We start from the raw sequence: 16,580 nt of genomic DNA on the forward strand, positions 1-16,580 counted from the left end.
GGATGTGGTAGAGAATGTCAAGATGGGATGGATTCTGGAAGCACATATGTAACTGTTCTAGGACCAGTGATGATTCCTAAGGAGAGATTCCCGATGAAATGGTCAAAATTACATAATCAGTATGTCTTAGATCTGATTGAAATATTTTTTTTTTAAAGTATTACTACAGTGAATAAGAAACTAGTATTTGGAAATTAGTTCAACTTCTATTAGAGACAAAATGTACAGGGACTCTGTTATCTCGGAAAATATTTTCAAGTCTCCATTAGGAGAATGCAGTATTAGTTTTAAGTTTCATTATTACGAATTACTGATAACACGTTCTATTTTTTTTTCATTTATGCTCACTATCATAATTTTATACCTTGCGATATCTTTGTATGTATCATGTATTCTGAAGTGTCGTATGGCACAATGAAATAAAGAAACTGAACTTGGTTTTACATTGATTATTTAATTAAAAGTCATTTTTCCTCTACTCATTAACGTATTCTGTAATATATTTACATTCATTTATCAAATTTCAATCGCTTGTTCATAATGAATATAAATAGGAGGTTATACATCAATATTTTAATAGTTAATCAAGCATGAAAGATTGTTCAAAACCATAATGTGAAGTGAAACAAGCTAATTCAAGGAATTTATGTCATCTGCTTAAACAAGATAATAACCCTAACTTTGGTCCTTTCTCATCAGAAATAACGGGGGCCATGTTTGAATGGATCCGGACACCATTTTATATCATATATGAACCTTGACCTTTAAACAAGAATTTACTATATGAAATTTCATTGCAAAAGCTTAATATAATCGGGCTTTATGGGATTTGATCACATGACCAACCCGTATTTACATCCTTATAAAAGCTTAAAATGATACTTTATTTCTTATACATGTATTTACATTTGTGACTGATTTATTACGAATAGTTGGGTCCTATTGTTTTAAACCGATAAACTGATTTATTTTTTCACCCCCAACGGTATAAATTGAATGCGTTGAACACGTCGATCACTTATGACGTCACTATGATATTACGTAGATCGATTATGACTAAACAATCAATGTCTGGTCACATGACGAACCTGTTTTTACACAGGTGTAAAAACGCCTTGTTCAAATAGTGTTATATAAGGGAAAACATTTGCAAATGTAAATATATTCATTTATCAAATTTCAATCACTTGTTCATAATAAATGTAAGTAAGAGATTATACAATATTTTAATAGTTAAACAAGCATGGAAGATTGTTCAAAACCATAATGTGAAGTGAAACAAGTTCATTCAAGGAATTCATGTCACTTGCTTAAACAAAATAACCTTAACCTTGGTCCTTTCTCATCAGAAATAACTGGGACCATGTTTGAATGAATCCAGAGACTATTTTATATCATATATGAACATTGACCTTTAACCAAACATTTCATTACAAAGGCTTAATATAATCCCGAAACTACAGTGTGTTATTTCATATATGAATTTGTGGTCTTGATCTCAAAAACAATAGGGATTTTTTAAAGTTATTATATGAAATTTCCTCGCAAAACTTAAGTACTTTCATATATATCACCTTGAAACAAAAGTATTACAGACAGCATGACGAACAGAGAGACAGACAGACAAACAGTTTGGCGAACAAACAGATTGACAATGACGTTTTAATTTAGATAATTAATGTAAAATCAAGTTCAACAGATTGACAGACATGCCCTTTATGAAAATCCCTAGCCTTATGTAAAAGCGGAGGGCAATAAAATACTGTGAAGTATGTGTTTTTAAATAAGATTCGAGAGAACATTGTATACATGTTTTCTGACGAAAGATCTGTATACATCGTACTGCTAAAAAAAAACAACATCAACTGCTGCTACTGGATCTGTATAACACGTCCAGCTTTTGTGTTTTGTCTATATAAAATATCAAATGTAAACTGTGAAGACAAGTTAAATTGATATAAAGCATCAAGTCGGCCTTAAAAATATATTTAGCATTTTAAAGTATTTCCACAAGAAAGAGTCCAAAAAAATTCCAAGTAGAAGAGTACATGTCTATGATATATTTTTAGAGTTGCTTTACTTTCCCGTGTATTTTTTAAGACTTTAATTTACGGTGTTAATATATTATTTCATTCAAAGACAAATGCAACAAATATATAGGACGTACAAAGTTCACGTGCTGCATGATACCCTGGATCTTTGTCACGTGATAATGCTGATCAGTGCTGTGATACATGTAGATATATATCACATTTAATGTGAACTGCAGAAAAAAACAAAAACAAAACATTTTATTGTGTCATTTGCAATTCAATTCTTCTTAAACTTTTTACAATTTTTAATCATTCATATCTGGAAACTCAATACGTTTGTTTTTATGTCTTACGCATGCCCATGCTGAGGAGCAGTTCATGCAACTTTTTATAAAATCATCAATCAATAAATATCTTGTAATGAAATATATGGAGATAACGAACAGTATTCATGCTCAAAAGTCCATTAAACATTACAAAATAGGTGCAGAGCAAACACGGACCTCCAAAACATCAGAGGTGGGATCGGTGCCATGGAGGAGTGAGCATCCCCTGCCGACCGTTCACTCTCGCCGTGTGCTCCTTGTCATGATCGGGAAATAACGGGAAAATCCGTCGACAATTCAGAGTGTAAATAACGGCCTAACAATAAGTATGAAAAACGTCAGTCAGCATTTGACTCAATGATAAATTGTATTTGCTGAACTTACGAAATGATGACTTTAAACGAGACTGCTGATATTCTTGTTTCATCAACTTGTTTGTCAGTAATTTACCTCGTTTTAGAAATTGTACATACGTAGAGCATGCTATTGCGTATCGAATCAACTGAGATATATAAACCCCGTATGCAGGTGATGAAGGTATATTGCTGCATAAGTAAGGGAAGTTGACGATTGAAAAGTTAAAGTCATCACGTTTATCATAAAGCTTGGTTGTTAGATTACCATTAACGTCTTTTTCAAGTAATATATCCAAATATGAAACAGATGTTTCAGACTCTGTAGTATCTTTTATCTCAAGCTCACCGGGATATATCGTATCGACATAAGAATGGAAATAATCATTGTTAATTGACAGTACGTCGTCGATATATCTAAATGTTGAGTTGAAGGCCAAAGCAAGTGTTTTCTTCTTTTCACGTATAAGATTTTGGACAAATTCTGCTTCGTATGAATACAAAAAAAGGTCTGCTAATAACGGGGCGCAATTGGTACCCATGGGAATTCCAATAGATTGTTGGAAGACCTGGTCTCCAAAAACCACATAGATATTGTCAATCAGAAACTCAAGCATCTTTTTAATGTCAACTTTCAACTTCAACTTTAATGTAAGAAATGAAGAACAAATTGAAAGTCAAAATACGCAATAAAAGGTTATATTTTCTATTAACACCATTATAAAGACCATACAATTTACGAAATGCTGACTCTAAAAAAATGCAGTTGAAATCTCTGTAGCATCAACTTATTTGTCAGCAACCTATATTGGTTCAAGAGCCGAAGGGCCTTATCAGTTACCTGAGTTTTAGATAACGCTGTAAAGGATCAACTGAAGTAAGAAATGAAACAAAATTAACAGAGAGATGAAGATGTGTTGTCCCAAAGGAAGAGAAATAGGATAATCAGGGTTCAACAAGATACATGTAGTTAGTGTAGTACTCAATAATAAATCATAAAGTAGATATATTTACTTGCCAGTACCAATATACTCTCATCTGCCACTATCATTATGCAGACTAAACATTTGTAATAGTGCTTGAGATCAATTCTACACATTCATTCACAATTCGGTCTCTCTTGATCTTTGAAAAAAAAAATGTAATGTATAAAGATAACGTATTTTTATCTCATTTTTATTCATTATTTACAAACCTGTCCGACCATTAAAACTATGAAATCTGGTAAAAACACCCTTGGGTATAACAACTTTGTATTCTGTTGGCTTTCTAGATGCCCAAGAGCAGAGAAGATTTTCAAATAATTAATGTTTTTCACTATATAATCAATAGAGCCCGGTCCTAACATCAGAACCCCTAACCCAGGGGCCATGAATTTTATAATTTTGAAAGAGACATCGTCACCATGCATTTAGTTTACCTACCGAAAAGCAGAGAAGATTTTCAAAGAAATAATGCATTTTTACAATATTATCGATAGAGCACCTCCACCCCCCAACATGAGAACCCTTGATCCTGGAGCCATGAATTTCACAATTTCGGAAGAAGCATTTTTGCTCAACGTAACCATGCAATTAGTTTGTTTGCTAAATACCCTGGGGCAGAGAAGTTCTTTTAAAAAAATTATGCACTTTTACTATTTGATCAACAGAGCCCCGCCCTTACACCAAATCCCTTGGCCATGAATTTAACAAATTTAGAAGAGGTATCCTTGCTTATCATAACTATGTACTTAGTGTATCTGCTAAATTCCGAGGAGGAGAGAAGACTTTCAAAGAAATACTACATTTTCACTATATTAACAATAGAGCCTCCCCCTAATCCATGACCCAGAGGCCATGAATTTCAAAATTTTGGAAGAGGCGTCCTTGTTTATCATAACATGCACTTGGTTTTAGCTAAATACCCATGGAAAAAGGAAAAGATTTTTTTTTAAATTTATGCATTTTTACCATATGGTCAACAGAGTCCCAACCTTACACCAGTACCCCTAACTCTGGGGCGATGAACTTCACAATTTTGAAGGAAAAAAAAAGCATCCTTGCTCATCATAACCAAGACACTTAGTTTGTTTGCAAAGCTTTTAAAGAATGCATACATTTTCACTATTATATGATTAGGAGAGCCCCACCCTAACTCAAAACCCCTGACACAGTGGCCATGAATTTCACAGTTTTGTAAAGGGCTCAATATTAATTTAAATCATGCTAACAGCTTAATGTCCAGGAGATGTCCAGAAGAAAAGAAGATTTTTAGGTCACCTGAGTGACTATTGCAATATGTTTTCGTCCGTCGTCGTGTGCACAACGTCCGTCGTTCGTAAACTTTTGAACATTTTCAGCTTCTTCTGAACCAATTTAAACATTTTAATCTAGAGTATTATGGGCAAAGGGGGTAAAAAATGTGAATGTCATGGCCCCTGCCCCTGGGGCCCGAGGGATGGGACCACAATAATCAAAATTGATGTAATTTTCAAAAATCTTCTTCTCTACTCCAAGATCGCATCAAGCAGTCAAAGTGTTGGCATGATTATAACAAACAATGAGTCCTTTTCTTTAATTGTGAAATTCATGGCCCCAGGGTCAGGGGTTCTGGAGTTAGAGTAGGGCTCTATTGATCATATAGTGAAATTGCATAAATTCTTTAAAAAGCTTTTTCTCTCCTCCTGTATATTAAGCAAAGAAACTAAGTACATGGTTATGATGATCAAAGGCGCCTCTTCCAAAATTGTGAATATCATGGCCCCTGGGTCAGGGCTTCTGGAGTTAGAGTGGGGCTTTATTGATCATATAGTAAAATTGCAAAAATGGAAAATCTTCTTCTTTGCATCTGGGTATTTAGCAAACATAATAAATACTAAATGCATGGTTATTATAAGCAAGGGTGCCCCTTCCAAAATTATAAAATTCATGGCCCCAGGGTTAGGAATTCTGGTGTTATCGCTCTATTGATTATAAAGTGAAAATGCATTATTTCTTTGAAAATCTTCTTCTTTGCTCCTGGATATTTAGCAAACAAATTAAACTAAGAGCATGATTAAGAAGAGCAAGAGTGCCTCTTCCACATTTGTGAATTTCACCGCCCCTCGATCAGGTGTTCTGGTGTTACGGTAGGGCTCTACTGATTATATAGTGAAAATGCATTTTCTTTGAAAATCTTCTTTCATGCTCCTGGGTATTTAGCAAACACACTAAGTGCATATTTATGATCAGCAAAGGTGCCTCTTCAAAAATTGTGAAATTCATGGCCCCAGGGTCAGGATCTCAGGTGTTAGGGTGGGGCTTTATTGATTATAGTGAAAATACATCCATTTCTTTGAAAATCTTCTTTGCTCCTGAGTATTTAGCAGATGACTGTGTGGTTATGATCAGTAAGGATGACATCCAAACTGTGATATTCATGGCCCCTGGGTCAGGGTTTCTGGTGTTAGGGGAGTCTTGATTATATAGTGAAAATGCATAATTTTTTTGAAAATCTAGGAGACAAACAGAGTACAAATTAAGTTGTTATGAGCAAAGGTAATTTTACCAGATTTGTGAAATTCTGGATTACTCAGGGTCAAGTGTTCTTTGGCTGGTCAGGGCTCTGTTGATCTTGTTAGTTGTAAAGGACAACTGCACTTAAGGAGACAAGCATTTTTCTTTTAATTGCAGGAATGGTCAACATCTAATCTACAACTTTACTTGATTACATTAAATAAAAGTATGTATTTATGAAGTAAGAAGCTGTTTTCAAAGACGGGGGTCATCACAATTTCTTGAATCTCCATACACTAATGACGATGCCCACTTTTTCACTGACTTTATATATAGTCAGAACATGTTTGTCTATTGTTCTCCATTTAACAGTATTTATATATTTGCATTAATTATGTTGTATCAAAAGGAGATTAATAGACAAACAACAATATACAAACAAAATACATTTTATGACTAACAATCTTAATGTCACTGTTAGCTATTTATGGAGTTTTTATAGAATTTTTTTTCTCTTCCACATGTCTTTTTTAAGCCATCAGTAGCATGGTTTTACCAAAATCTTTTTCCTCTTTAAATGTTAGAGATTCAATCAGGATTGTTCCCATCTACATTAGTCTAGAAAATGTATTGCGTATAAAAACTTGCTTGATGTTCATAGCCTGTATGCTTGTTTTATTTCCCTGAAAATGATTTGTAACTATGAAGTATTTAGCAGTAGAACTCATAAAGCACAAAATGTTTTTCAGAGTATAGTTTCTACACTTCTGTTGCATCGAACGGTCTAGACTCAAACCAAAATCAAAATACGTATTTGGGGTCAAGTAAGAAAGATAGGACCTGACTCAAAATATGCCAACTTATCAATATAAAGATATGTGCAAAGCACAATAGTGAGTGCTTAATTCCAATAGAAACTTGGTCGGTAGCATGCCTAATTACCATAAGGCTGTTATTTGTGCAGGGGAGCAAATAAGTACTACATAATTAATTATCAATTGTGAAACTAAAAATTATCATAAAATTGCGAAATTCAACATATCTTTTGTTTGCACTTTGTTAAGTAGCAACATTTATTTCCAAAATATGTATTTAATTAGTTTACAAAAGCAAGTTAGGTTTAATTTTTTTTGAGCTGTATAGGTAAGAATCCGATTGTGTTCTAGTAAGGGAAGCAAGTATTATTTATTTTTCTTATAAGAATACATAATTTTGTTGAAAAAAAGCGCATTTTTTTAAGATACTGAATATAAAAATTTTATAATAAATGAAAAAAAAAATGTTTCCCTTTTTTTGCAGACTGTAACAGCTATTATAATAAATTATACAATTGTACATGTAATTAATGAAATTCATCAATTTCTTGTGAGTAACATTTCTGGTGAATTTGAATGGTTTAATATTCTCAGTTCTTTGTGAAAATGTATATACATGTAGAAGTTTGCCAGATGACTGCAAAGGAAAATAACATGTATATAGTCACATTTTACAGTCAAATATAATCACATCATTATGAATAACAATCGACTTTATGTCAAATATTAAAGTTGAGTTTATATATAACAAGTTTTAATTATTGTGTTGGTTCATAGTTGATGATCCATTTCAATGTGACAAATTCTGAGGTGTGGTGATGATTTTTATTTCTTAAATCAATGTGTAGTTTCATGGTTGACTTAGTTATTATTTCTGGTGAAGGTGATTCTGTTTATTTCTTTCTCGCTCATGGTTGACTTGATCCAATATAGTGTGACAACTTCTGGTTGGTGTGGTGAGGATTTATTCTTTAATTGTTGTGTAGTTTCATAGTTGACTTAAGTATTACCATGTGACAACCTCTGATAGAGTTGGTGATGTTATTTCTTAAATCATTGCGTAGGAGTAGGTTCATGGTTGACCTCTTCAATTACAATTTCTTCTATAATTTTTATGTAGGTTCATGTTGACCTCTTCAATTACAATTTCTTCTTGAATTTTTATGTACGTTCATGGTTGACTTCTTCTGGTGGGGGTGGTGATGATTTTTTCTTCACTTTAAAGAAATCTGTCATTAATGAGGATTTTCCACTCGTGGTATCCTTTCTTTTCTTGCCTGTAATCAACATTGAATTTTTTGGTTCTTGAATAAGTTAGAAACAAAGAAACATGTAGTATAAAACAAAATCATCAATTCAATTTAATAATGCTATTTTTTTAGAAACAATGGCAAGACCATTTGTTAAAATCAGAAACCAGCAAACAATTATGTATCTTATGTACTTTCTACCAAGTCTTATTGAAATTGGATCAAAACTGTAGGAAGAGTATTGTTTTGAAAGAATGTAAGGCCATTCCAAGTTTTTTCTCTGTTTAGCATCCACCCATCTTTCAAAAACCTACCTATGTATTCGCAAAAAACACACAAACCAAAAAATAAAACACAGACTTTATAGTCATAAAAATGATGTCATTCAAAGGATTTGATTTCATTAATTATAGTAGAAAAGAAACCATTCTTCAGCAAAATCAAGGTATTCAATGCTTACTATATTCCTAATAGACAATACTTTGAGAAATTGACAGAATTCAGTGATTTTGACCAGAAAAACAAGGCGCATGCGGACGCTAAACATAGAAAAAACTTGGAATGGCCTAATCATGGCAACATATTTTGTCAAAATCAAAAATCGATAAACAGAACAATGTATCTTAGTATTGTGTACTTGTGTACCAAGTAATATTGAAACTGTAGGAGGAGTAGCTTTTGAAAAATTATATACAAACAGACAGGCATATGGACAGATTACCGACATCTTACTATCGTATAATCTTTTCTGGTCTCTGACCAGTAGAGCTAAAAAGATGGAATACCTCTTCTAATCTGTTTTTCTTTCTCTTTACTTTTGCTTTCTTCTTCTATTTCTGCCTGATACTTCAATACTTCACTTTTGTACAACTTCTTAAAGGGTTCTTGATCAACAATAAATATATAACAATCATCTGATGACTTGCTGTCAACATCTGAAGGAAAAATGTAGATTTTCGTTTAAAATGTAACAGTTTATATTTTATTCAAATTTCATTATTTTGCAGCTGTAAAGAAATTTGCTCAATTTAAATGTTCAATATATGGTAGAGTACTGCTGCATTAGTGAGAGAGAGAGAAACCTATGTAGGTTCTCCAACACATTATGGTAAATTTGTTTTCACTCACCAAGTTTGGTCCACTGGACTTTAAAACACTTCACAAAATTCTGTTGGCATTCCTTTAATACTCTGAAAATACATGCATTTAATAATTACAAAACACTTTAAATCTGTACTTTTTAAAATTTCTATCTCTTCTTTTAACAACTAAAAATAAAATCTTACCTCAGAGGCCGAATCATTGATTCTGCATCCATGAAGCTGGATAAACCTATCATTTTCAGCTGCACAAGAAGTTCTGCTATATTTTCATAAGCCACCCAAGGAACTTGAATTTTCAATTTGGTAATATTTATTCTTTTCCATTCAAAGCTAGTCTCTCTCAAATCATCATTGGCATGAAGAAACTCATTAACCACCTGTGTAAAAAAAAATCATCTCAACAACAGAGCTTTATCTGAGGTAAATGGAATGGTTAGTGCTGATTCATAGTAATTATTTCCAGGGTGTAGACTGATTAAAACTTTCAAAATATAACAACAACAACACCCCCCCCCCCTCCCCTTCTCAATGATAGAAGTGTAAACTTTATATCAAAACAATGATTGTTTTAAAGACTTTAGCAACAAATAAATTGGATTAACTTAACATTTATTTAAAAAAAAAAAGAAAAGAATATTAAGTTGTACCTTTATGTTTGGAAAAGATTGATTCTTCCTGCTTTTTTTATAATATCTCAGTTCCAGTCTATATTTTTCTTTCTCATGAAATACACCTCCACAGGAACATTTGACTTTTGAACTTTGATCACATGGTATGTTTGAACTACAATCAATGCATCCCTCTTTCTCATGTTGGATCTTTGTCCCTTCAACAGAAATATACTTTTTGAATTTTTAAAATAAATTATCTATAATGTGAATCTTTAAATTTGTATTTTAATAAAATCCTTCAGTTGTTAGAAAACGTTGCACAGTAGTTTGCATAAAAAACAAATTGCTTCTATTTGAAATGAAAGCTACTTAAACAATAAAATGCTTTCTTTGTGTGCTAATGCAGGGATAATGCAGGTTATGTAATTTTTTTCTGCAATGATTGCAACCTTTATCCATGCATTTCCAAGTACAAAAAAAAGAAAGAAAAACATTCTATTGTTTATATATATAACATCCGTACTTAGGCCCAGGTCATTTTAAAAAAATTGGTCATAAGACCACTTGGCCATTTAGTGAAAAATATTCCATGTGTAGTGCATATTATTATACAGATTATCTTTAGGACTTGTTTTTAATTGAGTCATGTGTAGGACTTGTCTTTAATTGAGTCATAAGTAAGACTTATCTTTAATTGAGTTATGTGTAAGAATTGTCTTTAATTTAGTATTGTGTAGGACTTGTCTTTAATTGAGTCGTGTGTAAGACTTATCTTTAATTGAGTCAGAAGTAGGACTTATCTTTAATTGAGTCATATGTAGGATTTGACTTTAATTTAGTCGTGTGTAGGACTTGTTTTTAATTGAGTCATATGTAGGACTTGTCTTTAATTGAGTCTTGTGCAGGAATTGTCTGTACTTGATTAGTGTGTTTGACTTGTCTTTAACTGAGTCATGTGTAGGACTTGTCTTTAAGGTATGTCACTCGTGAAATTTGTTATATCAAGGATTTTTTGAGAAGTATATTTTGGATAAGTACTCATATAGTATGACTCAAAATCGCAGAGAAAACAGGGGGTCAGTGTGCATCTGACTGAGCTACGGTACAATTAAGTTGACCTTTTTGCACTTAAATTTTAACTCTTTGGTTAATCACTTTAACCCTTATCATATTTTATCAGATGTAACCATGGCAATAAATATAATCTTATTTTGCGTAAAATAGTTTGAATAATATTTATCATTGAACAAATCTTGCAAATTAATGCACGTAAATTATTGTGTGACCTTTTTGCACTAAAAAAGTAACATATTTGGGGTATTAAAAATCTAAATGGGCAATAAAATATTTTCTTGTATCAAACTTTTTACGACTTGAGTGCTGATCAGTCACAAGTATCGAGTAGTTTTAAATAATGAAAGAAAAAGCTGGGGTCAGTGATGTAAATTTTGAAATATTGGTCAAAATATGCGATTTTCAGGTCAAAAACTGTGTAAATTTTATCTTGACTTCTTTAATATATCTTCATTTCTCGGCAAAGTTTGTTGAGGGAAGGTGTAAAATTTGCTATAAAAATATAAATTAAGACCTATATTTAATATTCCTAGCATATCATAACGGAAAATATTCTCTGAGTAAAAGTATGTGAGGCTAAAAATCCAAGATATTAAATTTAATAAATGTGCTGGTTTGCAGAATTTTCTGCTAAATATCCTTCCACCACAAGAAATAGTCCCTCATAAATTTTGCTTCTTCATGAATTTTTTAGCAGTTTTTTTATTGAATGTTGAACAATTTACATTGTTTCATTTAAATATGTTATGAAAATGGAATTTTAATAAATAGTTTTGAAGTAAGAGGTTCTGCCTGAACTTTTCTAAAAAGCTGACGAGTGACATACCTTAACTGAGTCATGTGTAGGACTTGTCTTTAATTGAGTCATGTGTAGGACTTGTCTTTAACTGAGTCATGTGTAGGACTTGTCTTTAATTGAGTCATGTGTAGGACTTATCTTTAACTGAGTCATATGTAGGACTTGTCTTTAATTGAGTCATGTTCAGGACTTATCTTTAACTGAGTCATGTGTAGGACTTGTCTTTAATTGAGTCATGTGTAGGACTTGTCTTTAACTGAGTCATGTGTAGGACTTGTCTTTAACTGAGTCATGTGTAGGACTTGTCTTTAATTGAGTCATGTGTAGGACTTATCTTTAACTGAGTCATGTGTAGGACTTGTCTTTAACTGAGTCATATGTAGGACTTGTCTTTAACTGAGTCATGTGTAGGACTTGTTTTTCATTGAGTCATGTGTAGGACTTATATTTAATTGAGTATTGTGTTCTTTAAAGCAGAGCAAGTCAAAAACTTTTTAACAGAATCTTTTTGTACGATGTAAGTCACATGCAGAACCATAATGCCAAAATTCATCCAGAATCATTAAGAATTGTCACAGACATCCTAATCTATACAACATGTATATATATTTGCAAATTTGGTAAATGTAGAATTTCAGATAAGTCAGAAATTAGTTTAAATAATTCACAGAAGCCAAACAAAGGAGAACATTCTCATATATCATCAGTGCAAGGTTTGTCAGAGTTAAATCAGAATGATTATTGCAGAAAAAAGTTTACTTATCAACAAAAAATCATAACTTTTAGCTATCCATTAAACACTGTGGTGACATATTACCTTTGTGCTGACATTGTTTACAGTGAGCCTCTCTTTTTTCTGTTGATGTTGACAACCTCTCCAGTTCATTATTTGTTCTCCAACCTGTTACCCTGAAGGAGGAATGTTTAAATCTTTGACTTATATGCAGTCATTTTCTCCACATCACACATTAAGAAGGAATCTCTTCTTGACATTTTCATATTAAATCAAAATACAGCCATCACATTTTTCTTCACACAACATTGAATCAGTGTCTTGCATTTACCTTGTTAATGGATCTAGCTGATTGCGGTTGATTTCTCTAAACAATTCCTGAGCTTTCTCTGTTCCAATATCTCGCACTCCTTTGTCATAATCACAGCCAACCAGCATTGCCATAGCAACCAACGTCTCCCTTGTCAGCTCAAGTTTATTTTCAATATCTCTCATGTCATAGATATCAACTACATATTCATGCTATAAAAAGAGACAATAATTGAAATAGAAAGTTTTACAAGTTGTACATGTATATCTGCACTTTCTGATAGAAATGTTTTTGGACCAATAGTTTTTTTTTCTTTTTTTTGATTAATTCTGAGAACAATTACTCAAAAACAGTGAACGTAAGTTTGTGAGTTCATGTTGTTCTTTACCACAAAGAATGCTCTAAATCTTGCCTTGTTTAATACATCTAAATTTTTGTATATAACTTGGCCTCCATAAAGAAATGCATCTGCATCTTCAGTGAGGACACCATCAACTTTCTGAAATATTAAATTTACTCATGATCTCTTTGATACACTGCATTGAATACTTATAGATCTATAAGCTAGATTTTGAGACCCATAAGTTATAAATCATATATATGCATCACCTTGACGTTACATTTACATATAAATATTTCTATTATGACATCTCTTCAATTATTAGTTCATTTGAATGAACTAATAATTGAAGAGATATCAATTCACTAATTCAGCCTTTTTTTTTCTTTCTTTTTTTTTTTTTAGAAAATCATTATTATAACTGAAATGAAACAAAAGAGCAAGTGTACATTTAAACCTGCAACTAAATCTAAGGAAACACAAGTTGTTAAAGATTGTTTTTGAAAACTATTTGTTAAATTTATTGTATATCATGATGAATTATGAGAATGAGATAGGTAAAAGTTTGAACTATTACTAAAATCATAAGTACGAGGGGTGATAAAAAAAATAGTGAACTACCTCTATATTTACAAAACAACAATTCAGATGAGAATGAAATTTAGTACACACATAGTCATAAACATGTTCTATAAATAGCAGATGTTAAGTGATGGTTTGTTCCATGTTTATGACGTCACAATGTGGTATTGACATCAACATGTAGATGACTTGTGACAAAAAATGGTTGACTCAGTCACACTCGAGCAAGGAACGGCTGTAAAGTTCAATGTATATCTTGGAAATTCTTTTGCAGAAGCAATTAATAATTTGAACAAGGCTTATGAAGGCAAAAGACTTGTCAAAAGTTCAATCATTATTGGATTGATTTTTTTAGTGAAGGAAGGGAGATGGTTAAAAATGATGTTTGTTCTGGTGCCCAGTGAAAGTAAGCTGGGAAGGAGATGTGTCCTTAGTTGAGCAATTTGCCAAGTTACAGTTACCGGTAGATAAATAGTTGAATATCTTAACAATCAAATAATTATTAAATCCTAAAATATCGTTTATTTTAGACTTTAAACATATCAGATATGACATAGAGAAGGCACCCATACTAAATCCACATTGGATAAATGACCCACACAAGACAGAGGAGTCAAGCTGTGATGGTCACCATGCTCATTCTGGGAAAGAATATCCTTATCCACCCATCCTATTGCCTAGATTTGGCCTTTTGTTACAAATAGACTATTCTTATTATAAAAAATAACCTGCAAGGTAAGAAATATAAGACTGGGAAAAATCTTTAAGCTTCTGTAAACAGAACACTACGGTGGAGCATGAAACGTGACTGTCTAAAGTACGTGATTCGCGCATGGGTAGAACTTTGTGCAGATGTGCATTTTAACCAGAGGGGACTACTTTAAAAATAATAAACGTTAAAACCTAATTTTATTTCTTTTATGGAAGAAATTCAATTAGTTCACAAACTTTTTGATCACCCCTTGTAATGAAGAAATTACAAAATGAACAATTTTGTCAAGCTTACTCCATTGTTGTTTAACCAGGCACAGTATGCCTCAGCTTCCCCAGGTGCCTGAATGCAAGGCATCCCAAGGCATTCTAACACACCAAAACACTGTAAATATAATGTACATATAACACTGAGATTTAGATAAAGGTGAATTTATAGATTTTTTTTTCAATCCTCTCTTGCATACTTTAAAATATTCTAAACATAAGAGCATTCAGAGACCATTACCTCAACCAAGATTCGACCCTCCCCGCTTCCCACACACACATAAACATGACTTCCTAGCAGAAGGTATGTGTTTAATGCACAAGACAGAATTAGAGTTATGATCTTACAGTTACTGATATTTGGGGATTATTAACATTTAATTCCCCTTTTTCCTAAATAAGACTTAATATTCTTATACCTTTTCAGCAATTGAATTAAAACCCTGTCTGTGTATCTTGCTGGATCCAAGTCCATCTTTATTGCGAGCTAATATTGTCTCTCTCTTACATTCGGGAGCTACCCCATCAGCAATAAAGACCAACTTAACTCAAGCCTTCATCAGCCGAGTTGTTCTCTGGTATAACGTCCTAAAAATAGAGGTAAAAACAGTCTTTGATTTGATGTGACATACCTGAGATAGGTGACAGAGATCTTTGATTAGATCTGACATATCTGAGATAGAGTAGATATCTTTGATTAGATCTGATTACAGGTGACAGAGATCTTTGATTAGGTCTGACATACCTGAGATAGGTGACAGATATCTTTGATTAGGTCTGACATACCTGAGATAGGTGACAGAGATCTTTGATTAGGTCTGACATACCTGAGATAGGTGACAGAGATCTTTGATTAGGTCTGACATACCTGAGATAGGTGACAGAGATCTTTGATTAGGTCTGACATACCTGAGATAGGTGACAGATATCTTTGATTAGATCTGACATATCTGAGATAGGTGACAGAGATCTTTGATTAGATCTGACATACCTGAGATAGAGTAGATATCTTTGATTAGATCTGATTACAGGTGACGGATATCTTTGATTAGATCTGACATATCTGAGATAGGTGACAGAGATCTTTGGTTAGATTTGACATACCTGAGATAGAGTAGATATCTTTGATTAGATCTGATTACAGGTGACAGATATCTTTGATTAGATCTGACATATCTGAGATAGAGTAGATATCTTTGATTAGATCTGATAACAGGTGACAGATATCTTTGATTAGATCTGACATATCTGAGATAGGTGACAGAGATCTTTGATTAGATCTGATTACAGGTGACAGATATCTTTGATTAGATCTGACATATCTGAGATAGAGTAGATATCTTTGATTAGATCTGATTACAGGTGACAGATATCTTTGATTAGATCTGACATACCTGAGATACAGGTGTGGAACAGTCTGATTACTTCTAAATTCCACAATCCATCCACTGAGGTCTACTGCCAGGGTTTTTCCTGCCAAAGATTTCACAGGGACAGACTTCTGTGCCACAGGGCACAAGACCTTCCATAGATCCTTCACACCCATCTCAATCCAGCAGCTGAAAGTCATACCATATTTACAGCAATTTTATATAAGTCTGCATCTCTTTACCATACAAAGACAAATTAAGCAATTCATATATAGCCTTGATGTATATTAAAAGAAAACTGCAATTTCAGTAGAAAAGATATAGCAACATTAGTCAATTTTGTCTGCTTTATTTGACAAAGTGTATTATTAGCAGTTTACAAGTCTATTTTAATAAGCTTGTTTAGAAATACATGAAAAATGCTTAA

General features: G+C 32.7%; 1 protein-coding gene across 1 annotated transcript; it reads right to left on the minus strand.

Annotated features, from left to right (window-relative positions):
• Positions 1-7,345: 7,345 nt before the first annotated feature.
• LOC133183301 (flap endonuclease GEN homolog 1-like) lies at positions 7,346-16,338 on the minus strand. Its single transcript, XM_061318261.1, is given in 11 exon segments — positions 7,346-8,280; positions 9,039-9,188; positions 9,382-9,443; positions 9,540-9,733; positions 10,004-10,182; positions 12,658-12,749; positions 12,905-13,095; positions 13,296-13,382; positions 14,812-14,901; positions 15,203-15,371; positions 16,178-16,338. Coding segments are annotated over 11 exon segments (1,482 nt in total). The 5' UTR covers positions 16,330-16,338; the 3' UTR covers positions 7,346-8,164.
• Between the last annotated feature and the right edge of the window lie 242 nt (positions 16,339-16,580).

Source organism: Saccostrea echinata, unplaced genomic scaffold, assembly GCF_033153115.1.
Source record: "Saccostrea echinata isolate AGI-Se365-2 ecotype Australia unplaced genomic scaffold, CSIRO_AGI_Sech_v1 ptg000009l, whole genome shotgun sequence".
In the NCBI taxonomy this organism is placed as follows: Eukaryota; Metazoa; Mollusca; class Bivalvia; order Ostreida; family Ostreidae; genus Saccostrea; species Saccostrea echinata.